This window comes from Passer montanus, unplaced genomic scaffold (genome assembly GCF_014805655.1).
Source record: "Passer montanus isolate IOZ18808 unplaced genomic scaffold, ASM1480565v1 scaffold66, whole genome shotgun sequence".
Lineage (NCBI taxonomy): Eukaryota > Metazoa > Chordata > Aves > Passeriformes > Passeridae > Passer > Passer montanus.
In genome coordinates, this window is record NW_024371704.1 from 1,385,634 (window position 1) to 1,412,949 (window position 27,316).

The 27,316-nt window shown below is 43.1% G+C and overlaps 1 protein-coding gene across 6 annotated transcripts in view; it reads left to right on the plus strand.

Moving 5' to 3' along the window:
• The window catches only part of IKZF2 (IKAROS family zinc finger 2), a 119,258-nt gene extending 102,584 nt beyond the window's left edge, over positions 1-16,674 (plus strand). For all 6 annotated transcript variants that reach the window (XM_039728698.1, XM_039728696.1, XM_039728699.1 and 3 more), the window contains 3 exons: positions 752-895; positions 6,386-12,352; positions 12,741-16,674. In XM_039728698.1, coding sequence (XP_039584632.1) covers positions 752-895; positions 6,386-7,110 — 869 coding nt within the window. In that variant the 3' untranslated portion in view covers positions 7,111-12,352; positions 12,741-16,674. The remainder of the gene's footprint in view (positions 1-751; positions 896-6,385; positions 12,353-12,740) is intronic.
• The last annotated feature ends 10,642 nt before the right edge of the window (positions 16,675-27,316 follow it).

Here is a 27,316-nt window from a genome sequence, read left to right on the forward strand (position 1 = left end):
AGTTAGCACAGGAATGTTCCCTGCTGATCCCTGCTCCCTGATGGTGTGAAGTGAGATGCAGAAAACCTCTGTTTGCAGACTGTTGGATCTGTGCTTGAGGGGATAAAATATTAACCAAAAAATGGATAGTTTCTGTGTCTGATTCTGCAGGGAATTTCCATGTGATGTGAATCTTGCAATTCCAGTACAATATTATAGTCTCATTACAATGTGAAGAGAGGAAATATGCTTTAGCAAACTGATCCTTCATTTGAGAACCCTTTGTCTTAGGGAACACACAGCCAGGCCCAGCAAACACACCTCATCAATGCCATGTGTGATGTTTAATCATTAGTGCAAAAGATAATACTAAGAGTAATTATGCTGTATGTGTGAAGGGAGTACACAAAGAATGAGAACTAAAGATTTACATTGTTGACAGGTGACCATATTGAAGAGAGAGTAACACAAAATGTCACCAACAGAGTGAGTTTTCAAAAGTGTCCTCTCCTCACTGGTGATCTTGAGTGCCCAGAACAAAACAAGCCCTTTTATAAATGCTTAAATTTGGGGTGCTGCTAAATAAGATATTCCCAAGGAGAGATGGTTTGTGAATGTGGCTCAAGACAGGTGATTGCTGTCTTGATGCCCAAAGAGTTCTCACACCTTGCTTTATGTTGTGTTGCACAATCAGCAGAGCTCAAATTATTTGTGTTGTCTGTAGACCAGACCCGTCTGATACAATTTTTTTGTTTTCTTTTCTTTTATGTAGTACCTGCTCTGGAAGATTGTAAGGAACAAGAGCCTGTGATGGACAACAATATTTCTGTGGTGCCTTTTGAGAGACCTGCTGTTATAGAGAAGCTGACAAGCAACATGGGAAAGCGTAAAAGCTCCACCCCACAGAAGTTTGTGGGTAAGCTGGAAATGATTTTTTTTCTTTTATTCTTTTTAGTGCATGGCTATGGGGTTATGTGCTATTTCTGATAGCCAGAAGAACAAGGGGGAAAGTAGCACTCTCACAACTTGGTTCTGATACAGCAATGGAGGTGGTTAAATCACAGCAAGAAATCATGATAATTATTGAATTCATTTTGCCAGTCCAGAGAATTCAGAAGTGAAGTCCACTGTCACAAAAATGCCTCAGAAAACCTTGAGCTTTTTACTTAACACTGTTTTGATTGGTTTTTTTAAACTTCTCTCTAGCCCTTTTGAGATTTAGACTTGTCATCTTCCCTCTCCTTGCTCCAGAAAAACAAAAACAAGCTAAGACTGTCATATAATTATCTGTCTCCATATGTGTTAAAAAAACAAACAACAAGTATCTTAAGACTTCTAATTTGTATTAAATTCCTGACACTTGGCAACAACTGGTCTGATAATACTGGAATGAGGAAGTAAATCACATCCCTTGTGTTGGAAGAAGTTGTTCTTGCTCCAAGTGCAGCACTCTGCACACAATAAACTTATTAATGCATGAATAAGAAACAGCACTGGGTGGCTTTTGGTTATAGCTATGGAATCCTAGGTCAAGAATTCATATTTTGCTTTGTGTCTTGACATATTAAAATTATTCAGCTTGTAACAGGTGACAGTATGGAGAATTTTACTTGGTTTGAGCTGTAACTTAAAGCTTCTTTTTACTTCTACTGAAGCAATGTAAAACTTCTTAGGAGGGAAGCTGGAACAGAGAGTTGTTTGGGGTAAGTGTCAGACTCTGAAGTCACGAAAGAGGCGTTTTCCACACTCACTCCCTGAGGGGCAGTCACACAGAACTTAAGGGTGTCTCATTCTGCCTACTCTAAGGACACTTACAGAGAGCATCACAGGACTGTAAGTAATTAGCACAGCCATTTAGAAAAATTGTTGCCCCTCAGCTAAATGGAGATTCAGATGGATTTGTTAAATCACCCCTGAAGGTGGCTGTAAGTAAGCTGCATGGTTTGGAATAGCAGGGGGCCAGCAGTGTGCAGCAGCTCACCTGGGGGGACTGACACACTGACCTGGCTGCTCTCAGTCAGCTGACCATTCCCAAATCTCAGTGCTGAGCCAAGGTTAGGCCAGCAATGATCCATCCCACGTGGGGAATGCTGGCAGACATCAGTATTTCCTATGTTGTTATATATTTAGGCCAGAAAGATGATTTTACTTGTCCACTCATGCACCGTTGACCATATGTTGTTCTTGTGATCAGAGGTAAATTTACTGATTGGAAATCTTTGCCTGAGAGATGCTATACCACATTATTATTCTCTTCAGCAGGTTACACTACTTTGTTGTTTGATTAATCAGTTTTTTTCTATAGGCGTAACATATCACTGTGCATATGTAGGATAAAAAGTACCCTCTTTCATATTTAACATACCTTATTTTTCTGATCTTTAGTGGCATCACAGTGTTTAGATTGAACAACAGCAGTCTTCACTTGGCTGCCTTTCTTTTTTTTCCTCCCCTCCACCATGACCTCACTTTTCTTCCCCTTTTCTCCCCAATTAAATATTGTTCAGCTCTATCAGGAAGAATGTGTAATGGTTCTGTTGCTTGCAGGAAATTTTCCTGTGCATACTGCAAGCATGGCACCTGTCCAAAACAACTTAATGGTGTTTATGAGAAGGTCATGTAAGCATAAGCTAAAATCTTTGCATGCTACATCTATCAGTGCTTTACTGCTCTTTCTGATCAGCAATCTCCAAGGGACTGTGGTTATGGACCACAGTCTCTCCTATGGCTGAATTTTCAGGAGGAAAGGAGGCAGCATACAGCAAAGAGAATTAATTCATTTCTGCGTGAGAGACTTGGTTATATATCCTTTCTTGAGGTACTAGTCTTACCAAACCAGCTGAAATAGGTGAGGCACAATCCAGAGAAAGTAAAATTTGTGATGTGCCGGAGTATGAGTACTTCATTTTGCTTCTTGTTCAGTGAGGGAGAGGCAGACACCAGTTAAATTAAAAGCAGCCATCTTCAGGCTGGTCATGTGAAGCAAATTCACATATTTTCAGTTGGAGTTTGGAGCTTCCTCTCAGAATGTCAGCGAGGTTAAGAAGTGGCAGGATGCAAAAGGAGACATTTATGTGGCTTACGATAAGACCATGGTTGTTAGAGTAAGAATTAAAAATACACGGGCATCTCAGAACAGATGAAGATCAGCCAGCTGCCAAATTACACTCAGCTTCTGGTTAATGGGGGTCAGGGAGAAACTTCCCCAGGGGGAAATGCTGGAACAGCTTCCTCCAAGGTTTCTTGTAGCTTTCTCCCAAGTGTCCAGCACTGCAGCTGCTTTAGATACTTGATGAGATGAACTACAGGTATCACAGGACAGCTGTGTCTGTGTGCTTTGATCTAGCTTCAAATACCTGTTTCGGGGTTTATTTGAATGTCATATGGCCAGAGGGGAGAAAGTTTTTTCTTCTACTTCACTAATGTAGGGCAAGGATAAATAGACTTTGAGCACAGCTTAAATGAAAATTCAGAATGATTGGTCTGATTAGCTGATTTTTAAGTATAGAATTGGCTAAAGAGGAATTTAATTTGGAAACCACATTGTACTGGGCTATTGGATTGTTTATTGGTTACTTCTGAGCTCTGCGTTTTACGCCCTCTCCTTCCCATGTTATCATTTATTTTGCTTTTTTTTGTCACACTCCATTTCTCAGGCTGTGACATCTTTGGAACTGGTTCATAATTAAAGGAATAAATAATTCAGGTCACTGGCAATTTACAGCTTTCTTTGCTGTCTGTGCTGGAGTAACTAAACATGGATGATGAAAGGAATCAAAATAAGGTTTGCATCATTTATGCAAGTAGCCCATAAAGGATGGGTAATATTTCTTCATCTGTAAAGCCTACAAAGGACTGACAGCGTGTTTGGCAGCTGGATCAGACCCTCACCACGTCCACTTCTTTATCCAAACACAAGAATGACACAGGAGGCCAGAGCAGGTGACAGGCACCAGTGGGCACCAGACACATTTGTCTCCTAGAGCTTGCTCCACTCCCTCTTTGCCCCTCTTGGGAAGTTTGCACTGTTTCATGGGAGGCTGGAGCCACATCCAGTTGCAGAGCTGTCCATCCTGTCTGTAGCAGTACAGCCATCACAGGCTGCCAGACCATAGCAAAACACTGAAAGGAGGATGTTTGGTGGCAAGAATCATCTACAAGTGGTGTCAGATTACCAGGACCATTGCTGAGTACACATCATAGGTACACAAGCATGGTATGGTGTCCAGCCATGTGAACAGTATTGCTGAACAGAGGAGGAATATCCATGTGCTTCACTTCAGACTTACATTTAATTACCTTGATAATCAGGGCTAAGTTGCCCGCAGAAGTGATGCATCATCTCTAAGGACATCGTGGTTCTTCTCTATGCATCACTTTAGAATAAGTCACGCTAAGTGGAATGAATTATTACAGTCAAAAATAAAATGCTGAGTGATAGCTGTGTTGAAATGTACTAATGCAATTTGGAAGAGATTTGGGATTACAGTTCTGTTTCTTATAGTGGTTTATACACATTGTGTTCCAAGCAATTTTGGCAAAAGGTGATAGAAGAAGCTTCTTGAGTAATTTAGTTCTTGAGTAGCCAAACCACTTGTAAGTAGTGACTTCTTGAATATATTAACTTACGCTACTGGAAAAAAAAAGTTTTATGTACCAAGGAAGTGAAATAACAAAGACAATGAAAACCAACCAATATTATTTATCAGACTTCATAAAATCAGCCTTAAAAGTTAGCTGTCAACAACCAGCTAATTGCATGTGTGAATACACAGGAGCATGTGCATCTTGTATAGCTAAGTTGCCCAGCAGAAGTGATGCATCATCATCTCTAAGGACATCGTGGTTCTTCTCTATGCATCACTTTAGAATAAGTCACGCTAAGTGGAATGAATTATTACAGTCAAAAATAAAATGCTGAGTGATAGCTGTGTTGAAATGTACTAATGCAATTTGGAAGAGATTTGGGATTACAGTTCTGTTTCTTATAGTGGTTTATACACATTGTGTTCCAAGCAATTTTGGCAAAAGGTGATAGAAGAAGCTTCTTGAGTAATTTAATTCTTGAGTAGCCAAACCACTTGTAAGTAGTGACTTCTTGAATATATTAACTTACGCTACTGGAAAAAAAAAGTTTTATGTACCAAGGAAGTGAAATAACAAAGACAATGAAAACCAACCAATATTATTTATCAGACTTCATAAAATCAGCCTTAAAAGTTAGCTGTCAACAACCAGCTAATTGCATGTGTGAATACACAGGAGCATGTGCATCTTGTATCATATACATATAACATTTCCTGTTTAAGAAGAAGGTATTCCATGAGCTCTGCCTGTCCTGACTCTCCAAGGACATCACTGAAAAAGCAGTGCTGCTGAGCTGAGCCCTGGTGTAAGCAGTGGTCAACTTGTTCACCTCCAAGGAGAGCTGTGATGTGTGCCCTGTGACTGCCATAATGTACCAGCATGTGGTTCTGGTTTTGCACACCTGTCATGCCATTGATGTTAAAAGGTTACAAGGATGTGAGTTAGGATTCACAGTGATGAACCAGCCAGCTTCAGCTGACATCAATATCTATAAATTTATCCTGTGTCAGTGAAAGGTGCTTTTGTCTTTTACCAAGTGAAACTAAGCTATACGCTTGGTTTCTCTGTTTGTTTTCTTGCCTAAATAGACACTGGAAGGGAGGGCTGTGTATATGTATTGTTTTTCTCAGTCAAAAAAGGATAAAATCTCTTTTTTTTTGAGAGAGAGAGAGGAAAACTGCAAAGATCAACCTCCACTGCTCCTGTAAATGGCTTCATTCTTGGCCACGTGCTCTCATTTAATGTTTGGGGTTTTTTCTGCTAGTTAAAGGATTTACATCTTGTGGCTCTAAAGGTGCCACCATAACAAACCCCCTGTACCTGTTGTTTGGGTTTCTCACTGTTCAGCCCTGTTGTAAGGTGGGTGTGAGGCACCTCAGATTGTGGGTCACATGTGAAATGGTCCCTTGAATTTTGGGGAGAGTATGTCTAATGGCATACTCTGTCAGAACTTCAGTGGCCTCAATATTTCAATCCATTATCTACCAGTTGACATGTATTTCCTAACTTGAAGTGTGGGCACAGTCAGGCTCAGTTGAAGATTTGGAATTACTCTGGAAGTTGCTGCAACCACATGTTTCACCTGGAATAAATTTAAAAAAAAAAAAAAAAAAAAAAAAAGAAAGCTCTTTGTGAGGTTATTGTTTTACCCATCTCCTCAGGACAGGAACTTTATAGGAAGTCAGTAATAAATTAGAAGGAGGTTAACTTTAGACTCTGGAATAGTTTCACCCCAAGTCAGGAGGTTTCTGTCTCTTTTGCAGTGAAACATTGCCGTGATTACGCTGATTTTGCTCATGGATTTGCTTTTATCTCTTAGGTGAAAAGTTCATGAGATTTGGCTATCCAGATATCCCCTTTGATATGAACCTAAGCTATGACAAGGAGGCTGAGCTGATGCAGTCTCACATGATGGACCAAGCCATCACCAATGCAATCACCTACCTTGGAGCTGAGGCACTTCACCCCCTGATGCAGCACACACCGAGCACAATTGCAGAGGTGGCCCCGGTCATCAGCTCAGCTTACGCTCAGGTCTATCATCCCAGCAGGATAGAGAGGCCCATCAGCAGGGAAACAGCCGACAGCCACGAGAACAACATGGATGGCCCCATCTCCCTCATCAGACCAAAGAGTCGAATCCAGGATCGAGAGGGCTCCCCCAGCAATAGCTGCCTGGATTCTACTGACTCAGACAGCAGCCACGACGACCGCCAGTCCTACCCAGGAAACGCTGCCTTAACCCCCAAGATCAAGCCAAACCCGGCTTATGTGAAGGAGGAGGCCAAGCCTTTGGATGTCACAAAAGCTTCTAAGGGCTCTTTAAAGGATATGTACAAGGTGATCAACGGAGAAGGGGAGCAGATTAGGGCTTTCAAGTGCGAGCACTGTCGCGTCCTCTTCCTGGACCATGTCATGTACACCATCCACATGGGCTGCCACGGCTACCGGGACCCGCTGGAGTGCAACATCTGTGGCTACCGGAGCCAGGACCGCTATGAGTTCTCGTCGCACATAGTCCGGGGGGAGCACACATTCCGCTAGGCCTTCTCATCCAAAGGGGACTCCTATGAAGTAGAAGAACTGCACATGAAGAAATACTGCACTTACAATCCCACTTTTCCTCAGACATTGAGACGCCTATTTTGTTGTTGTTGCTGTTGTTGTTGTTGCCGTTGTTTAATTATTATTATTAACCTTATTTTTGGTGGACCCAACCTCATTTGCTCTGCCCAGCTTAAGGATGGAAAGAAGGAAGGGAATGGATAAAAGAGGGGTTTGTTGTGGCAATCAGTTTTTGGGGAGTGACCCGCCTTGCTTTCTGTGGGAATTGGAAGGCAGTCTGTGTCCGTCTCAGTCAGTTGTACACCATGTCCTCTTTTGGGATGTCGCTCAACCATGCCAGGTGCTTTCAAGTCCCAACAAGATGCCACTCATTTGGAATTTCAGAGGAATAGGTAGAAACATTTCAGAGGAGAGCCTTTTTCTAATGTGAAGATATGGTGCGAGCTTTTGGTGGCTGGAGGAAAGGGGGGGAACTTTGTTCTGCAGAATGAACAATTATTTTTAAAGCAAAACTGGTAGGGAGTTAGGAGCATGAATCAAAGTCAATATTCCTCTCAAAATTACTTTCAAGGCTGAGCTGTTTTCCTGGGTTCAGTGTGTATTGCCCCTCTAGAATGTAAATAAATGAAAAGAAAAAAAAAAGATAAATGTATGTCTTAACACTGTACCACATTACAGCAGTTTAGTTTCATAAGTCTGAGGGCCTTCTGTGGTAAGTTTGAGGCTTTGTGTTTTTATTTTCCTTAACTTATAAAGCACCTTTTTTTAGAATTGTTGATATTCTGTTACTTCATGCCTGTGTGTTGTCTCACTGGCTTCTTAGAGACCCTTGGAAGCCTTATTTCTTTAGTTGCACCCTAAGTTTTAAGAAAGAACATTTAGAAATAACATTTAAACTTGCTTCTAGGACAGTAAGTGGCCTAGGAGTGGGTGAGAGTCTGTAGTTTACTCAAGAGGTTCTGCTGCTCTTCAGAAATACTTTTGGGTTAAAATTAAGGATTTAAAAATGACAAAGGTACTGGTAGCAAAGTGTTCTTTAAATATAGGTATATATAGATACATAATTATGTAAATACTTTCTCATTCTACTATCACAGTGTTAACCTCTTGGCAACAGCCTAAACTGAGACTTGCAGCTCGGAAAGCGTTAGGAGCCAGATCCTTGGCCAGCATTAATCCTCTTGGCTCCATGGAATTTAATGGAACTGCCCCAACTACTTCAGCTACATCAGGATCCCAACCTTGACTGGTTTTTTTCTCTTATTGACTTCTTACTTCCTAATTTGCTGAACCACTGACTTCCTTTTGTTTGTCTATCATCAATTTTGCTTCATTTAGGGGTGAAGGTATTAGCAGGTTTTGCTGGATAGCTTTGGCTCCTGGTGAGCACAGAAGCCCAGCAAACCAACAGGTTACATATGATCTTCCCTGCTTCTTCTGAAAGGGATAAGTGGAGATGTAGGTGCTGTGTATTGATTTGGAATTCAAGATTTCATTTTTGTTCCTAATTTAATAATTTCCCTGTAGGGAAAGCAAGTGGTGAAACACACTCCAGAGAGAGAGTCCTTGACCTACAGACTGGACAAAGAAACAAGTCCACTGATCTGTTTTGTCTCCTTTCTTTCTCTCTCAGTAAATAACAAAGCCAGCAAGCACCAGGCAAGTTGCATCAGTAAAAACTGGGCTTAAACCTACAGGACAGATTGCCATTGAAACCCAACTGTTTGTACCAATCACAATTGAAATGTTGTTGTTTGGCAACAAGAGCACAGCTTGAGAATGGAAAGATCTGGATGGGTTTAACCCCCTCCGCACACACGGTCCCCACACGCCTGGGGAGACCTTTTCCAAAGGATAAAGTTACTAAAGTATAAAAGAGAGAGCAAGATCAGGCCATAATGAATTCCCATCTGCTCCCTCCAATCTGTGCTCTTGATGCATATGCCAGTTTGCTGTTCGTTTTGAGGGTACTGGGTTTTTTCCTTCTTCTCTTCCTAGACCTGGAGCATTTGAAAGTAGGAGCTGAAAGGTATTGATTGAAATCTTTTTATGGTGACATTCTTGGCAGCTAGAACCTGTGTTTAGAAAGAATACAGTAGATCATGGCCAGATTACCTGATGACTGCTTCCCAGCACTGCAATGCTATTAAGTAGGAGCTGGTAAAGTCTTGCAGTAGCCTATTAATTATAATACAATATGGAGAGAAATGTCATCTTGTGTAATGTGAGACCTATCAAGGCTGGGAATATGCAGGCTTTGGAGAGACAGATTTAAAGATCTATTCCCAACATTGTTCTTAATGTCGTTGGGTTCCTCCCCCTCCTTCTTTCTTCACCCTAATGTAGAGGACCTGGGGCAAATGACCCAGTGCCATCCTCTGGACCATTCTCATTGTCTTGTGCCTGGTGCAGCCAAAGGCGTTTGTGCAGGAGAAAAGCAGGGAGATGCTGGAGGGCATCGCTTTATTCTGTGTGGCTGATTCTCTGCAGTGAGGGAGGTGGGCTTAGGAGGCAGCCAGCCATGCTTCATGTCAGGATGTGCCTGGAAATTCAGAAAAGAAAAAAGTGGTGATGATTTGCTGAGGCAGGAAAGGTCCTTTGAGAATAAAGTGGAAAGGGAAAGGTTCTTGGGCCTTGAGGGCTGCTGGGCTTTCCTGGGCCTCCAGAAAAACACATGCCCAAGCTAGAGAGAAAGGTTGCCGGCAAATCCTTTCAGTCTCTGGGGGAAACACTCCGTTCTCCCCTCTGTGGTCAGTGAAAGAACATCAGGCTGTGGTTTCTTGGAATAGCTAGCACTAGGGAAAAAGTGTTTAAAATTTCTGCCTTTGTTTGGGAAAGCACCAGAATACGGGAAAGGTAGAGAATCTCTTGTGTATGCACAGATCAGTTGGCTGCAATTACATCTGCAGCTCGTTAGTGTGCCTTTGGTTCACTGATGGTTCACTGCTACCTCCAGTAAGGTGTGTTCTGTGGGTGTCTAAAGGATCACATGGGAAGGGCCACTGATTTTGGAGCTGGCTTCAGTTAAGTCCAGCTTCTTGAGCTCATGATAGCAGGTGAGGTCTGTATGTCCTGGTGTCACGGGCACAGGGAACTGGGGAGGCACTGGGGACTTATCTTACAGAAACTACATTTTTTGGAGAGGTAGAAACTTGAGGGATCACATTGATTTTTTACTATCAATGTCCTTTTCTAAACATTCACCGGAGACTTTTATCCTAGAGTGAGGAAAAGAAGAAATATTAAATTCCAGTTCAAATTTTGAACAAAATTTTGAATTAACATGTACTTTAGAATTCAATACGTACTGAAAATTATTAGAGAGCTTTATGTAATGCAGTTTGTTCCTTCACAAAGTGAGCAAAATGGGGCAGCAGAGATTTCTTTGGGTGTTTTTTCTTGCTTGCTCTCTGCAAGAATTGGATTTCTAAGAAAAGCTCTTGAGTTTCATCAAGTTCATTAGTCATTCATAGTGTACTAGGAATTTCAGTAGCTAATCCTTGGCCTCTAAATCCGTTTGTTCTGAGTATTTGGTGCTGGAAATCGAATCTGGTTGATTTTTATTGGACTCTTTTGAAATTCTTGGAATCAGGTTTCCGGTTAGAAACATACATTTGCAAATTTAGAATTGGCTTCCTATGCTTTCTATGAGCATTCCCCATTTTCATTTAAAAAAAAAATCGGTGCACTTCTCTGCCAGTAAACCCTTTTGCTTCTTTTACATCAAAAATGGCAATATTCTGACTCAGTTTAGAGGATTACAACCCTATTAATTTAAAGAGAAGTGTGACTGATTATTCTGCTTTTGGTGTGATCCATATCCTTGGAGCAAAGGGCATTATCTATATATCTGCAGTTATGACTGATTAATTTTACAGCCACCTCTCTTTGTAATCAGTTAGGAGTGCACATCAAAATATATTGCATTTTTCAGTAAAGCCTGCTCTTTACTCAGTAACTTATGGGATTAAAATAATTTTATTCTCCTTAAAAAGTGCTTTCATCTATGATGTGATGTGAAAGGTGTCTAGGCATTAACCTGTAGTGGTCTGTAGCAGAGAGGAAGATTTTAAATGGGTTAATGGGCCTGATTTTTAGTGGTACTGGTTTCTGCATGTTAGGACCCAGCTCACAAAGTAGCCAAGAGGACCTGAATTATGTTTACTGCAAGGTGAAGAAATTCTCATTTGTCAGAGTTTGCAAATTTCTTTCTGTTTACAAGGGCTTCCCTAAATTTGTGCTGTCAGTAATGAAACCCAACCCTTGAAAACTGTGCTTTCATGGGGCATTATTACTGTTGCCCAGCCCCTGGGCTAGCTTGTTCTGATCTGAAAGAAGCCAGACAACAGACACTCCTTCCTCCACAAAGAAACTTTGGAGATAACTGCAGCAAAGGTGCTTATTTCAGCCAAGGGCAGGAGCTACAGTAATGCAGTTCCTTCACTGGATAAATTCCTTTCCTTAACTCTTGCTGTGCTTTTTCATGTAATGAGGGAGGCTGCCAGAGTCACCTAAAGTCTGTGGGATTTTAGGAAAAGGGTGATGAAATTGGCTTTTCTGCTAGTAGTTCACATTTTAGCTTGGCTTAATAGCATTTAAAAACAAAAGTGGATGGCCTGTGGTCTGGGGCAGCTGGAGAGCTTGAGAAAGTACATTTATATATATATATATATATATATGGTATTGTGTAGTTAGAGGTATGCTTTATTGTATATGTGCCTTTTCCAAATGCATTTTGGGAGATCCTGATGTCGTTTGTGATATCCTACCAGACCCTTTCAGAATGCACAACAAAAACCAACCCAAAGGAAACGTCCCTTCTCCTGCTCTGCACCCTCCTTGGCAGCTTGGCTCAGAGAGAGGACCCTGTTCAGTACTTTGCTGTGAGATTTCCTGGAGTCAGACAGCTTTTAGGAGTGGGAAGGGCTGAAAATTACCCCAGCAAAGTACATTCCAGCTATCCAGCCAGAGCTGGTCTGTAGCTGGTCCCAGGGAGCACAACATCCCCAGCACAATGCCAGGACTTACTGTGGGAGCCCCCAGCTGCACCCTGCCCTCCAGAGAGGCAGGGAATTGTCTCCTGTTTCCTCCCTCTTTAAGTAAAGCACCCTTGGAAGTGGACTTTGCTCTGCTTTAGTGTTCCCATTAGGTGTGGGAGCAGCCTTTAAAGCATTTGCTTCTTGCTTCACCCTGGAATATGTCCTTTGGAAGTGGTTTGCAGGTTTGCCTGTCGTGCACAGAGACCAGAGGAGCTCATCAGTAGGAGGCATTCAGGGGGCTCACGAGGTGGAGCACTGCGGTGACAAGCACAGTGCCACTTCTGGGACTTTCCCAGGCCTTGGTGACCTGGTTTCAGGTGCACTTGTTCCCCCTGCAGGGCTGCAGAGCTGAGTGTGCCAGCACAGCCAAGGCAGAAGGGCCACTGTGGGCAAGGTGGCCGGGCCAGCAGGCTTTGGGCAGAGCCTGAGCCCTGCAAGAGCCCAGAGCCACCCCCTCTGCTGGGCCCAGGAAGCCAAAGAGGGGTGGGGAGGGGGGCAGTTAGGTAGAAAAGAGCTAGAATTTGCTTCGTAGTGAATCCCTGGAATGTGTCCTTTGGAAGTGGTTTGCAGGTTTGCCTGTCATGCAACTGGCACAGAGACCAGAGGAGCTCATCAGTAGGAGGCATTCAGGGGGCTCACGAGGTGGAGCACTGCGGTGACAAGCACAGTGCCACTTCTGGGACTTTCCCAGGCCTTGGTGACCTGGTTTCAGGTGCACTTGTTCCCCCTGCAGGGCTGCAGAGCTGAGTGTGCCAGCACAGCCAAGGCAGAAGGGCCACTGTGGGCAAGGTGGCCGGGCCAGCAGGCTTTGGGCAGAGCCTGAGCCCTGCAAGAGCCCAGAGCCACCCCCTCTGCTGGGCCCAGGAAGCCAAAGAGGGGTGGGGAGGGGGGCAGTTAGGTAGAAAAGAGCTAGAATTTGCTTCGTAGTGAAGATTCCCTTTTATCCCATTGATGTGTTCTGAGATGTAAGCAAAGGAGAACATCACTGTTTCTAGTTTGGTTTCTAATTGGACCTCCTACAATCCCACCATAAAAGGTGGGTTGTGTCCTTCTCTGTACCCAGCTCTGAAATGTGCAGAGGAGGAAGGCTGGGCTCAGGCTTTGCCATGCTGCATGCTTAACAGGCCAAGAAAACAGTAGAACCAGTGTCTGTTTAATTCACCTGCCTTCCCAGTTGATCGTGCAGATTCCTGGCTCCTGTTTGCTTCCAGCCTTTGGAAAGGTGATTGTCAGTGTGCACACTTGGGTCCTCATCTTTGAAGATAACTTCCCATGCTATCTCCTTCTGTACAAACTTCTCCTTTTCATCTTGGGGCTTAATTAATCAGTGGGCAGAAACAACCATTTCAACAGAAACCTGCATAGTTATAAAACTGATATTTTTTTACTGTTGGAAAAAAAAAAACCCACAAAAAAACTGTGATATTTTGACTAGCAGTACTAGGTGAAGTATTTCAACAGAGTGGATGACAATGAAGCTAATTAGATCATGTCTTGAGAGGGGCTGGTACCATGTGGACCCTGTTGGGAGAAAGGGAGCAGCATGGCCCAAAGCTGGGGCCAGCACTTCCTTTCCATAGCAGGTGTTGGTTTAGGCGACTGCACTGCAGCCCAGGAAAACATTTGAGCACCGTCAGCCTCGTGCCATCCCTTTGGCTGGATCTGCATGTGCACAGGAGCTTTTGGCTGTCTGATCACTGCCATCACCTGTGGGATCAGGGTGCAGCACAGCAGGCCTGGGTCGTGGTGCTGGAGGCGTTCCCTTATCCCGTGTAGCAGCCTTAATCCCTGGCCCTCGGTGGCACCTGGGTACCCACAGCCTCTGTCTGTGTCACCAGGCTGGATAAAGGATGGGTTCCTCCCACGAGGCACAACGGGGCCAGTTTGCAGTAAATTGGGCCATTTAGTTTTACCTCAAGTGACATCAAGAAAAGCTTCTTGCAGGGGTGGAGGTCACTGAGTCCCTACTATGCACTTACTGGGATTTGACATTGCTTACTGGAAATGGATGTTCGTTCCTGAACACGCTGTAACAAGGGAAGGACTTTTTTTTGGTTGTTTTTGTAGTCGTTCAGATTCTGAAACTGTGATCAATTATTTGACGACTTGTCAAGTGTCCTCAGAGCTTGAACACGTTCACTTCCTCACCATGTAGCAGTCTCCTCTGGCTTTCTGTGCTTTTTTCTCTTTCCCCCTTTTCCTTCTCGGAGCTTTAAGTCTGGGCCTGCTCTTATCTCCTGTAGCTTTGGGCTGTCTAAGGGTTTGGGGGGGTGGTTTTTGGGTTTTTTTTGTTCATTGGCTGTACAGTCTGTTTACATATTTTTGTACTCAAGTGTAGTTTTTTATTAAAAACAGAAAAAAGAAAAAAAAAGTCAATTTGAGAAAAAAAAAAGGTACGTACTCTTTGTAACACTTTAAAGATCTAGGGTACCTTCAAGATGACTCTACAGTGATGTAATTATAATACTGTATATTTGCCTTCCTTTTTAGTTGGTTTTATTTTCAGTTTTGTTTTGGGTTTTTTTCCTAAAATATATATCTTTTTATGAGAAACTGGAAACTTTTAATGCAAATGTTTAGAAAGATTTAAAATTGTAAAGTTAAAAAAAAAGTCATATAATTTTTTTTTCCTGTTGGAAGAAAATGCTTTAAAAAAAAAGTTTTACTACTGTTATATTCCAGGGTGGGGGTTACCAACCCCAAATTTGCTTCTTATGCTTCATTCTTGGATCCTGCTTTCTAAACATGATCATTGCAGACATGGATGATTTGCTTGTATTAATTCTAAAAACAAAAATCGCCAACATTTGGGTTATTTTTCTGTTCAAGTGCAATACTTACCCTGACATCTTATTAATGTACAGTGGTTTCTGTGTTCCTTCCTCAGTCCACACAAATCAGTGAAACAAAACGCTCTACCCTAAATGCATTGAAAGATATGGTTCAAGTAAACTGGTTGCTACTGACAAAAGATGAGGAACTGTAAATTAAGGCTAAAGCCCATAATTTACCTCCTGCTTGTCGTTGGCATTGAAACACATCCACATCCAGAATTAAGGACATACCTGTTCTTGACTCTTCCTTCCTCTTCTTTTCTAATTGCAGCTTTTTTAAGAAAAGCACTTAATATGGATGTTTATTAAAAATGACAAAAAATAAAAAGATCTTTTGGTCTGATCCAAAACCCACTCAGTGGAGACTCCTGTTGACTTTGACGATGGATTTTGGATTAGGCCTAATCTCTTAGCTAGGGCAAAACTGCCCTTTCCTCTAGGGAGAGATTTGCCTGCGTAAGAATTACAGGACTCGTGTCTTTTATCTACCTGAGAGACCAGAAAAGCTTATTTAGAGTTGTCCTTGTCTTATATAAGTTTAGATGGGACTTGTTTTACATATCATACGTATTTATATATAGTGTATTTTTAATGCCTTCCCTCCCGCCCCCCAGTAGACTGAAGCCGCTGTTGTGTAAATATGTATTTAGGTACGTAATAAAAAAAAGGAATAAAATCCCATTGAGGTTTCTTGGAAAGGCAGTTACTGCGCATGCACAGTAGCCACTTTTGTCTTTTAAACCTGTATTTAAGAGATTTCTTTTTAATAATAACAAAGGCGAGGAGACTGTACCCCCTTCTGATCGATTGCCAAAATCGTTGCCCAGCCCCCGGTGTCTGAGCTGAAGCAGAACAACGCGTTCGGTGGCGCAGCCCGCTGCTCCCACTCCTTGGGCCACATTTTGGGAGCTTCCCGAGGGCTCTCGGCTCCTGCTGCTCTCGGGGCCACGCTGAGCAGTGGGACCCGGGCCCGGGCATCTCCCCCGGCCGGCTAACCTGGGAAATGAGCCCTTTTTTTCCTCCCAGGTGTAAGAATTTTTAGTTCTGTGATAGATCTTCCGAGTTCAAGTTGAGGAATCTTTTAAATTAAAAAAAAATAAAATTAAAAATTTAAAAAAAAATACATCAGCGTTTACTCAAAAAGCCAGTGAAGACACTGGGAGCTGTCCCACTTCTTTATGTATTCATTGGAAGGTGCTCTTATAAAAGGAGTTCAGAAACAATCCCTTTGACAGTGGTGCATGTGAGCAACCCTAATGTAAACCTGTATCCCCCTGCTAAAAGAGTTTTGCCGCTGTAGACTGAACTATGGGACTTGTTGTTATTTTTATTTTCTTCTTAGCATACATGCATACATATGGTTGCACATGTGTATGTGTGTGCTCTGTACCCGTGTGAGTGTTGTACAGCCATGTGAGAGTGGGAGTCCGTGTGTGTGTGCGTGTATAAATAAAAGAAGCTGCAGAAACTTTGTAATACTTTGTGAAAAGGATTATATTATAAAGGTTTGTACTGTCTTGAGTGCACAGCTACTGGAATAAATGTAGGGAATCTCAGGAACAAGCATATAATTTGTCCAAGAATTATTTCTTCTCAGAAGTGTAAGTGCAGTTTTTAATTCTGTATATTATTTAATATTTTACCAATAAAAATAAACTTCTGACATGAAAGGGTTTTCCATTCAAGCTTTCTGGACACATTGGTGTATGCATACACATTTCTTTCTTGCAGCATGAAACACACGTGGTGGTTTGGCAAGAATTGCATTTCCACCTGCTCAAAATCCTGTTAATTAGCTAGAGAGACTGAGTGTGTTATGGGTTGGGGTTCTGAGCATGGGTTCTGAGAGGGGGGAGGTGAGCACAGATCTGTTTTTAATATTCATTGGAGCTAAAGAATGCCTTCCATCAGCTTCAGCATCCATGAGAGACGTGTCCACGAGGGTCCTGCCATGTCAAATGGTGACATCAGTCACCTGCCAATGGCTCTGTCATGTTTTTGAAATGAATTTGTGACCTAAGGTTTTTCTGGAAACACTTTGGACTGCACACACATTTCCTTTGAACCCTTTCCTCAGCATGGGTTTTTGGCTGAGTTTCCTCAGCTCTTCCAGAGGTGATGTTCCCAGTAGGGATTTGTTGGGCATTTCAGGTGTCCCAGCTTGTCCTTCCTTCCTTTCCTAAGGCAGCTATCGACCTGGTAGCATTCGCAGTACAAACTCTTCCGACTAAAAGGAAGATCTCATGAAGCTTCATAAATTGTTTGTTGTTTGTTTTACAAATCTCTTGTAAATTCTTGGTTAAAGATTAACCAGCCTCTCCCCATAATAAAAGTGTTCATCATTCACATGAGAATGGAAATTCCTTAAGATATCATCTGAATAAAAGTTCTCTTCCTTTAAGTCATGTTTGATGTATGTTGTCTCCAAGGAATGCTTCTGTTCGGTGAGCAGAATTTCCTGATTCCTTTCACAGGATTGCTGGATTACTGATTTTGCTTAAAATTCAGCTAATGGGACAGTCTGAATCTTTAGTGTATGGAGCAGAAATCTCATTGTGCCACTGTAGGACACGAATTACTGGCTTGATGTACTCAGAGTCCTGTCCCAAAACTTATTTGAGATGTTGATGCTCTTTTCATTGACTTCAGCTAGGGGTCTGAGATGATCAGGGGAGAGTTTATAGGCAGAAATTAAATGCCTTTATAATCCTTACGACTGCTGAGTCATTTTCAGGGGTGAGACTGTGTGTGGCCTCACATTATTAAGGAAGAGGCTCTTAGGAATCTCCTGGCCTTGATTCAGGTGTGGTGTGGGCAGGAGTCACACCATGGGGTGCCATTGCCTTTCCCTTTAGATCAGCCTGGCAGCAGCTGCAAGCAAAGGGCAGGTTGACCTCACCTATTCAACCCTTATCTAGGCTACAGGGAATCATGTCTGATCCTCCCTCTGTGTGGCTTTTTCTGGGAAACTCTTACTGTATCAAAACCAGCCTTTTTCTCTTTATAGCAACAGGTGCTTAAAAATTACTCCAGTGACCAGTGTCAGCAATGCTGCCATTGCCCAGTCTTCCTTTGGTCTGTGGGAGGCAAGAGGTTTAAAAATATTGAATTATTTCTTTGTTGCAGCATAAAGTGATGCACCTGCAGTGATCTTTGAACTGCAGCATCACACCTCGCACTGATAACTGGGTCAGTCTTGTAGCCAGGTAAGCTTTTTCTGTTTTCTGTATTTCTGATCTGCTAAGTCCAGCCCTGCATTCTGCCAGTGGCCTTCTCCAGCTTTACCAAAACTAATATAATTTTCCCACTTAATAAAGGTTGAGCCTTGGTTTTTGGCTTTTATAGCACTAATATTTCTATTTTTATGCCATACTTTCAAGAACTTACTGGAGTTTCTCCTGAGGGTGAGTTTGTTTTTAAAAGGTGGTGAATCAAAGCACATTTTCCTCCATCTCTGTGCTCCAATGTGAAATCCCAGCCCTGCCATGAATCATTTCCCACCATGACACTGTGGAATATATAACAGGGCCCTTGTTAATGGGACACAACGGCAGGGCCTCAAAATCCCATTATGAAACTCGCAATAATCGAGGGACTAAAAATAAATTTTGCTTGGATTGCAGTTTGAACATGCTTGGGTTGTTTTTTTCTTTCTTTTTAGTCGATCCTAATGTAGTTAGTCCTCAATAAACCCAGCTTTACCCTTGTGCCCTTCAGTGCTTATTTTCGTCTCTTCTTGGTGCATCATATAAACATTGTCATAACTTCCAGCATGCAATTATAAGTGTTTGTTTTGGGTTTTTTTACAGCAGAGTACCTCAGGAGCCACAATGACTTCTGGATTCAATGAAATATGAGTTGAAAGGATTACTGTGTAAATGCAGAGTCGCCTAAAATTTTAGGCTAAGAATGAAAGCTCTTTTCAAAGGAATATACTTGTGAAATAGCCTTTGTGTTTCCTGTTAATTCCTGGTACAAAGATTAGGGATGGAGTCCCAGAGCATGGTATTTTCCAGGGATTTCTGTCAGTGGAGAAACTGAGCCCTTGTAATGAGACTAGAGAAGTGCTCAATATTATCTCATTATTTTTCATTAATCCGCGCTCACCAGCCCGCCTCCACACGCTGTAATTCCATGTTACCACCCATGTTCACATTAAAATAGGAACAGATTATTCAAGACTCCCACACAAATCGTGAACCTCTATCCCTTCTGATCTGTCCCTGGCCATCCCTGAGCCAGAGGAACCTCTTCCCTAGGCAAGGAGTCATCTTTAAAGGCTGGCAACCCAGCCCTTCGGAGCTAAATGCCTATTTTTATTCCTGGCAAATGCTCCTGTGGTATCCAACATCCAAGCCTGGATGAAACTACCCTGTCAGAACTGATTTTTAACAGAAAATTGCTTTTCAATGAACCCGTTCTCTATGGAAAGTGTATGCTTTTCATAGATTTGGGGGATTTGGGGATTTTTTTCCCTCAGTAAGAAAGCCTGAAACTCTAAACCCTCGGAAGGTTTCTGTCCTATTTTTTTTTGGTTTCAAGAGGAAATACTTCCCTGCCCTCAACTCCTGTTTTCATATCAGTTCAAATAATGTCAAGACACTCTTTGCTGCTCTTTCCCATTATTTTTGTTACTTTTCCTGTTTCAGGCTGCCTGCGTGTAGTTGATAGGGTGTGGTGAGGAATGTAAATTATTATTTTCGTGTAGGTGTGGTAGCTATTCAGTTGTAAATCCTGTTTTCAATCCTTCTGACTATTTTATTTGTGATCTGTAATATTGATTTGTCTTCTGAGCAGAGAATGCTGCAATCTATCAGGAGCAGGGACATTTTATTCCTTGCTAAAATAATTCAAAGCACTCTCAGAAATCTGCAAGATGGGGAAAAAAAAAAGAGATCTTCCTTGAAGCCTTTTTTTTTTATCCCCTCTTTGAAATGAGTTGAGGAATTTGTTTCTGCAGTTGATTTGTTTTTATCAGTTAGTTGCAAAATCTGACCAGCCTCGCCTTTCAAACCCATCTCCCATGATAACCTGCCACTGGCTGCCTCTTGATAACCGACTTAAAAAAAAAAACAAGTTAAAAGGTTTGCGTCTGAGCGCAGCTCAGGGTGGGAGGAGCAGGGCTGAGCTACCCCAGGCAGCTCTGCAGTTGCTGTTGGAGCCGAGTGAAGATGCCAAGCTGTTCCCAGTCCCACACAAGCCCAGCAGCCGTGCCTGGAACACAGCTGTATTTCCCCACAAGCTGCGAGCGCCTCTTGGCAGCCTCAGATGCTCCAGCTCTCCAAAGCCTTTCCAGCTGCTCCTGCCTTGGGAAGGAGGAGCTGCAGGGTCAGGCACCAGGGGTGCCTCTCTCATGGACCTGACCCTCTGCTGCCAAGGATCTGCATGGCCTGAGCAGCCTGGAGGGAGCTCAGCTGCTCTGTCCTGGGTCTCTGAGAGATGCCAGTGATGCCTCAGGTTTTAGTTTTTATATTTTTCAGGTTCTGTTCTGCTTTAGTGTGTACTTCTGAGCTTCGTATTAGGGCATGGTGAGCTCTCTCCACAAACAAAGAGAGACAAAATAATTCCTTTCCTAGCTTGGGACCAAGGACAACCGATCCAAATCTCAGGCCCAAGAGCATAAACAATGTGAATTGAAGGGAGAAAAGCAAGGATGGGACTTTATAACCTAAAGCTGTAATTGGACAATTAACTCCAATATGTAAATGGACCAGAACTTATAAAAGTGAAAGACCCCATGACCTGTCATCCATTTTGTGACCATTTTGGGTCCATCTTGGGTGCAGCCCTGGCTGGACTCTTGTGCTGACCAAGGTGGATCCATTGAGGCCTTTTAATAAATCCCTGCTTTATTCTTTAACTCTGGCCTCTGTTCTAGGTCAGCCTTCACAGGGCACCACCAGTGATGCTCTCGGCCCTGGGGCTGCTGTGTGAGCTCCTCTGGCTGTGCCCAGCCCCTCCTGAGTACCTGTCCTGCTAGCAGCTATTATAGCCAAAACCACTGTTTCAGCTTCTTCCTGTGTTAGTGCAACTTGGCTTCTAGCTGTCAGTTCAGTCTATCTCATTTTGGGATAAATCTGGAACCTGGGAGTAAAATCACTGCTGAATTTTTATTTATGTTTTTTTTTTTTTTTTTTTTATGGCTCGCTTTAGGCCTGTAGCATTCTTGTGCCTGAGGCTGACTAGCAAGAGTTGATGGTCTCTGTGAAAACTGAGCTTTAGGTGTCACATGCTGCACACTCAGAGCTGATGGCCTGTTCTAGCCAGTGTAGTACGGAAAGCCTGGAATACAGTTGTCCTTGGATACCTCTGCATATTGTTCTCTATCAGAAAGATCTTTTGAAGACTGACCTGAAAACAACCCATGTCCTTGCAGCCTGAAAGGCTTCTCCTTTCCCTGAAGTGGCAGAAGTGTTTGGGCACAGGTTGCATTTCCCAAGCAGTGAGTGCATGGTTGGGATGTCTGCAGCACATACCGAGTGCTACGCTGCTGCTGTGTGGCCGTCAGGAGGCATTTAAAGTGCTTTTCCTTGGGAGTTGTTTTCAAAAAATAATTTATTTGGTCAAGTGTTCTCTTTATTTGCCTTCAACTTTCAACCCCATTTCTTCCAGTAAGAAAACAGAAGTTGTCACTAGACATTAGAACACAGCAAGGTTTAAGTCAAGGCGGGTTAATATTGATTATTTACATTATGTTTGTTTCTAGAAGACCTTCTGAGCTAGGTGTTGTTCTGTCTCTGAGCAAAAATAAGTCCTGGCCCGCACTAATGTATTTAGCATCTAATTCTAAAAAGAAACCAAGCTTCTTCTCATTTTCAGAAGTCCAAAGACCTTTCTGTAATGCTCCTCTCCTTTATTTGTCAGAGCCTGGTTATCGGATTTGGAGACAGTATTCCAGTAACTGTCCCTCTGGCATTTTGCTGCTCCTTTAGACTATTCCCTGTGTATTTCCCTGGGGCTGTACACAGAGATGCATCTCCTTGTGTCCCCAGAGCAGCTCCAGAGGATTTGTGGAGCAGTGAGCTGAGCCCAGCTGTGCCCTTGGCTCCATCCCTGCTCTCAGGACACAGCTCCCTGCCCATGACTGGCATCACTGGGCCTTGGGTGCAGGATCTGAGCTGGGATGTGCTGGAACACGTGCTGGCCAAGTGAGTCCAGCTGCCCAGCAGATCCGGATGGCTTTGGATAACTGACATCCTGATCTTTATCAGATCTGCCTCGTCTGTCAACGTTACCGGCTCTGTTTCTCTGGGGTTTTTTGTTAGATCTTTTGATAAGATATTCAATTATCTGGGTCTAAACCAGATCTGCCTTGCTCAAAACACTGCAGCTGGATTATGTCCTAGTTGTGGGTCCTAGGTGAAACTCGCTGGTAGAAAGGTGGGCTTTGATCCTTTCAGTATGTGAGCACTGATTTTTTGTTTTCACCAGAATCAAAAGAGAGGTGGAAAACAGTAACAGTGTCAAACAGATACCAGTTTTACCATGCTCATATCTGCTGGAAAGGAAATCTCTAAGCTGAAGCTGGTGTGATGCACCCTGTACAAGACACTTCAGCTGCTCTTAGGAGGCTGTTTTATGGAAGAGGAAATGTAAAGGACATTCAGCATTTGATATAGACTCAGTTACAGAAGAAACCCTGAGCTCTTAGGGAAGAGGAGGTTTTGAAGACAACATCCCTAGCCAGTTGGTTCAGCCTCACGTGAAATTGCTGATATTTTAGTGATCTCTGGCTCACCTGTTCTGCCAAATTGAGATGACTGTAAGACTGCTCACACACTTCATTTCATTTCATAAATCGCTGAGTTGCCAAGACTTCTTTGAGACCCAGGCTGTCAATAGAGAAACCTTTGCTGTTATTTCAGGCCCATCTGTGCATGCCTAGGCAAGGCTGAACAAACCACAGATGACCTCTGATGTAATTTTACCTTTAGTCATTTGCCCCATTCTGCTGCCAAACTTGCACACGCAATCTCCTAACCTGGAGATTCGTTTTAGGGCAAAATAATGGTGGAATGAACCAAATGGGGATTTTCACAGCACGGTGATTCTCACAGCACTGCCCTGACAGGGTACCCTCTAATTCATCATTCCCAGAGCCTTTGCACCACTTGGCTTGTCCAAGACAGGCACTGCCTATCTGTGTTGGGAGGAATTTGGGCAGGAGTATTCCACAACAGCTATTCTGGGCTATTTCCCCACATCGAGAAGCTCCAGCGCTTATCTCAATGGAACGAAAGTCAAGCCTGTTCTTCTAGATAAAATGCTTTCCCCTCCAACTGCCTGATGCCTTATCTCTGGTCTTGCAGCATCACCCATAACCCCTCTCCTGACCCACTTCACTTTCTGCTTTCAGCAGAGCTGGGCTGGGGGCAGGGAGACTTGATTAATGAATAATATTCACTTTCTTCTAATGCAAAAACTCTTCAAGTGGTCCATGCTCATGTAATTAGGAGAGAAATCTCTATTCTTAATCAGCTGATAAATTATCTATGGGCAGACCTTTAAGAATGTATTTCAGGTAGCTTTGGTTCACATAAGTTATTAGGTTTTAAGCGTTTTTTAGAATCTCCTGACAAAGACAAGGATTTTAATGATATCATTTGGCACTTGTCACCTTGTTTTTCCTTGCCTGTTTAAAAAACAAACCAAGACTGTGTTATCCAAAATAATTTCTATGAAATAAATATTTTTGCAGGCATAACAATAAGCTAATGCTTGCTTCTTGAGCGTCAAAAATTAGATAGGAACTGAATATAGGCAGTCAAAGCAACGAATGTGTTACCTCTTATATTCCAATTTCAGCAGCAGGTACAGCCAAGGAAAGCTTTTTTGTTAATTTATTTGGAATTAAGCTGATAGTTTTAAGCCATTTCCTAGTGAATGATTATCTATCAAAATGTTTTTATCAGCTGGAACTGACTGATGTTCATTCAGATAGTTTCTTGGAGAACCAGCATGTGTGTAGTTAAACAGAATTCAGTCTAGTTTCCTGTTTGAATGTTATTTTTTTTTCAGTGCCTCCATTCTTTACAGTGTGGCAGGGACTGCTCAGAAAATGCTTTTCTCCCTGAACCTGTGTGCAAAGAAGTCCATTGGTGTGAAGAGTCCTGCTCATTTGTTGCCACTGGGTGGTCTGGTGAAACACAGAAGGATAAAAATTCTGGCTGTTGTGAGTAAGATTGCTGAATGTGGGGACTCTGGACCTTCCAGGATGGAGTTCTGGAGAGGACACCATGGACACTGCAGTTGCAAACATGATCAGGAAGTGGGAATGACATAAGGGCCTTCCTCCTCCTCCTCCTCACACCAGTTTAGGGCACTGGTGAGTGCCTTAGGGAGGCTGAGCCCTGCCAAGGTACAGGTGACCAGGCTCTTGCTTGACTTTATCATTTCAGCTCCAAGGACAGCAAGGAAGGGGTGAGATCCCTTTCCCACATCCAGGAGTTGTCACTGGGTTCTGCTATGGGGAAAAAAAGCAGCAAACAAATCAGTTAATGGAAATATTCACAGGGCACATAGCCTCTCGTGCTCCTGCCTTTGCCTTCATTGCTGCCACTGTGTGTGGTGTCACTGTCACACCTGCTGCTTCCCAAGGACACTTCCACCACGTCACCTCTGGTTTTTGGATTTTTTTCCATGCCTTCATTCCCAGGTGGGAGGAAGAGTGAAGCCTGCCATGCTTGGCCAGCGTGGAGCTATGATTTCACTGTGCTGGCATATTGCGTGGCAGCCATGTGTCACAGATCTTTTGCTTGTCATCTCCCATGTTCTCACTATTCCCTGTCACTTTAAAATTAATTCATTGTTAATCACTCTACTCCGCCCAGACGATACCCATATTCTTCTACTTGCAAAGCACCACCTGATGCTTCATTTGGGGAGAATGGAGGGAGGGACAAACACAGGCTGACAATTGCGCTGTGAACCAGTAGAATTAATTTGTCCCGTATACAAAATTTAATTTGAACAGTATGAATAATGAAGCTCTTTGGTCAGAGCACTGCTTCTCCAGATACCGCAGTGCAGTTTTTCTATACTGGGAACAGAAAGACAAAAGGAGTGAGATCTTCCTTTCCAAGTTTGTATGGGATGCTGCACTCCCAGCTCTTGGTGGATGATTGGGGGAAATTGGCATTAATTATGGTTGTATTCAAGGGTAACCATCTTCTCAGTGCCATTGCTTGAGTCACTTCTGGTAGAATCACAGAATCATGTCACGGTTTGGGTAGTCAAGGACCCTAAAGACCTTCCAGTTCCACCTCCCACCATGAGCAGGGACACCTTCCACCACACCAGGCTGCTCCAAGCCCTGTCCAACCTGGCACTGGACACTTCCAGGGATGGAGCAGCCACAGCTTCTCTGGGCAACTGCTCCACTGCCTCACACCCTGAGTAAAGACTTCCTTCCTACCATCTAATCTAAATCTCTTCTCTTTCCATTTGAAACCACTATCTGCCTGTGTCAAAAGTCACTCCCCCTCTTTTTTACACCTGTGCTCCGAGTCAGGCAGGAGTTTTCTGAGTCCCAGAGTGCTTGAGGTTGGCAGAAACCTCAAAAGATCACCTGGGACAACTCCATCCTCAAGCAGGTTGCCCAGGGATTTTGAATGCCTCCAAGAGTGGAGTCACTGCCACCTCCCTGAGCAGCCCATGCTGGTGTGTGACCACCCCCAGAGTTGCAAACACATTTTTCCTGGCACAAAGCTCCCGTTGGGAAACAGGATGCCCACGTGGAGCAGGGTGGATAAGATCAGGGCAGAGTTCCCCCCTGACTCTGCTGGCCTCTGGGCTCTGAGGAGCCACCTCATCTGCCAGCCCCAGCAAGGAAGCCTCAAACCACAGCTGGGAGCATTTTGAAACAGATTTTTGTCAGCCCAGAGGAAACATTGTTGGGGGGAGAATAGGCCCTTGTAGCTGTGAGCCAGCAACGACACCATAAGGGCACCCAGATCATCCTCTGTACCCGTCCAAGGAATTCCAACCCCTTCCTTTCAGGATGTGGTGGAACAGGGACATTTCTCTTTCACAGCTCTCCTCGCTGTTTTGTTTCCTAATGTAATGTATGTGCACACATATTTTTTAATGTATGTCTGTGCAGAGGGTCTGGCAAAGTGGGAGGTGCTGAAGTGGTGATTTTTGGTGCACAGTTTGAGGACACACAGCCATGAAAGTCCACAGAAGGATTCCTACTGCTGACATTTGACCCCCAAGCCAAATCCCTTTGTACCAGAGCACCTTCCTCAGCCACAGGAGGCCTTCTCCTTGCAGAGGAGTTGCAGAAGAGCACAAGAGGTGCCCAGAGAACACAAAATGTGGTGCAGGAGGGGTTCTTCAGGTGGCAGCTTGGTGATCTAGTGAGTGATCAGGTAATTGACAGCTGGGCTTTGCCATCCTCATGAAAGAAGGGACTCAGTGTTAGACCTCTCTGGAGAATGGAAGGAAGGGAAGCCAGAAAATCCGCCACAGGTGGAATGAGACCATATAAAAAGCTGCAGAATTCCAAATGAAATTGATTCACTTTACTCCCAAATGAGTACCTGAATTGGCATGAATCAATACAAATGGCATCAACAAATGTATCTTGTTTTCTTCCAGTTTAACATCTGTTTTCAGAGGGTTCTCAGAGAGCATTTTGATACACCAGTGCATGAAATACTGCTGTCAGAAAAATTCAGATTATCCTGGACCACTACAGGGTATTATATCACAGGATGAAAACAGGTAGCACAGATACAAAAGCAAAGAAACTGTTAGTGCTGATTTCTTGGGAAATGTCAAAAAGGCTGCTTTGAGAAGTGGTGGTGTTTGAATCCCAGCACACACTAACATTAGTTTTGCTGCTGTTTTTCATTAACTTCTCAAGCACCAGCAGAGAAAACTCGGTCTTCAGCAACGCCAAATAATACTGTTTTATTCAATTTTGTGAATTTTACCAATAAATAAGAAGTATGACTTGTTTTTTTTTTCAGAACTTAGTCATCTCTGGCATATCTGGCACTACTTCTGTTTTGAAAAGGCGGTATCGTTACCCAAACTGTAATGACTCCTGAATTCTTTGAAACCTAATTGCAGAGTATGTTAATCTGTTTTTTTAAGCTGTTTTCTAACATGAATTGGTGTTGATGCATGTTTCTACCCAATATATGATGCGTGCCACCCAAAAAACATGAAGTTAACATGAAAACCAACCAAAAGCTGGAGTATTGAAAAGGTCAAACACATTATTAAGCATTAAAATTCTGAGAAGTCCCTGTTGTGCAGGAGGTCGTAACAAGAAGAGGAAACAGCCCAACACGAGCGATCTCTTGT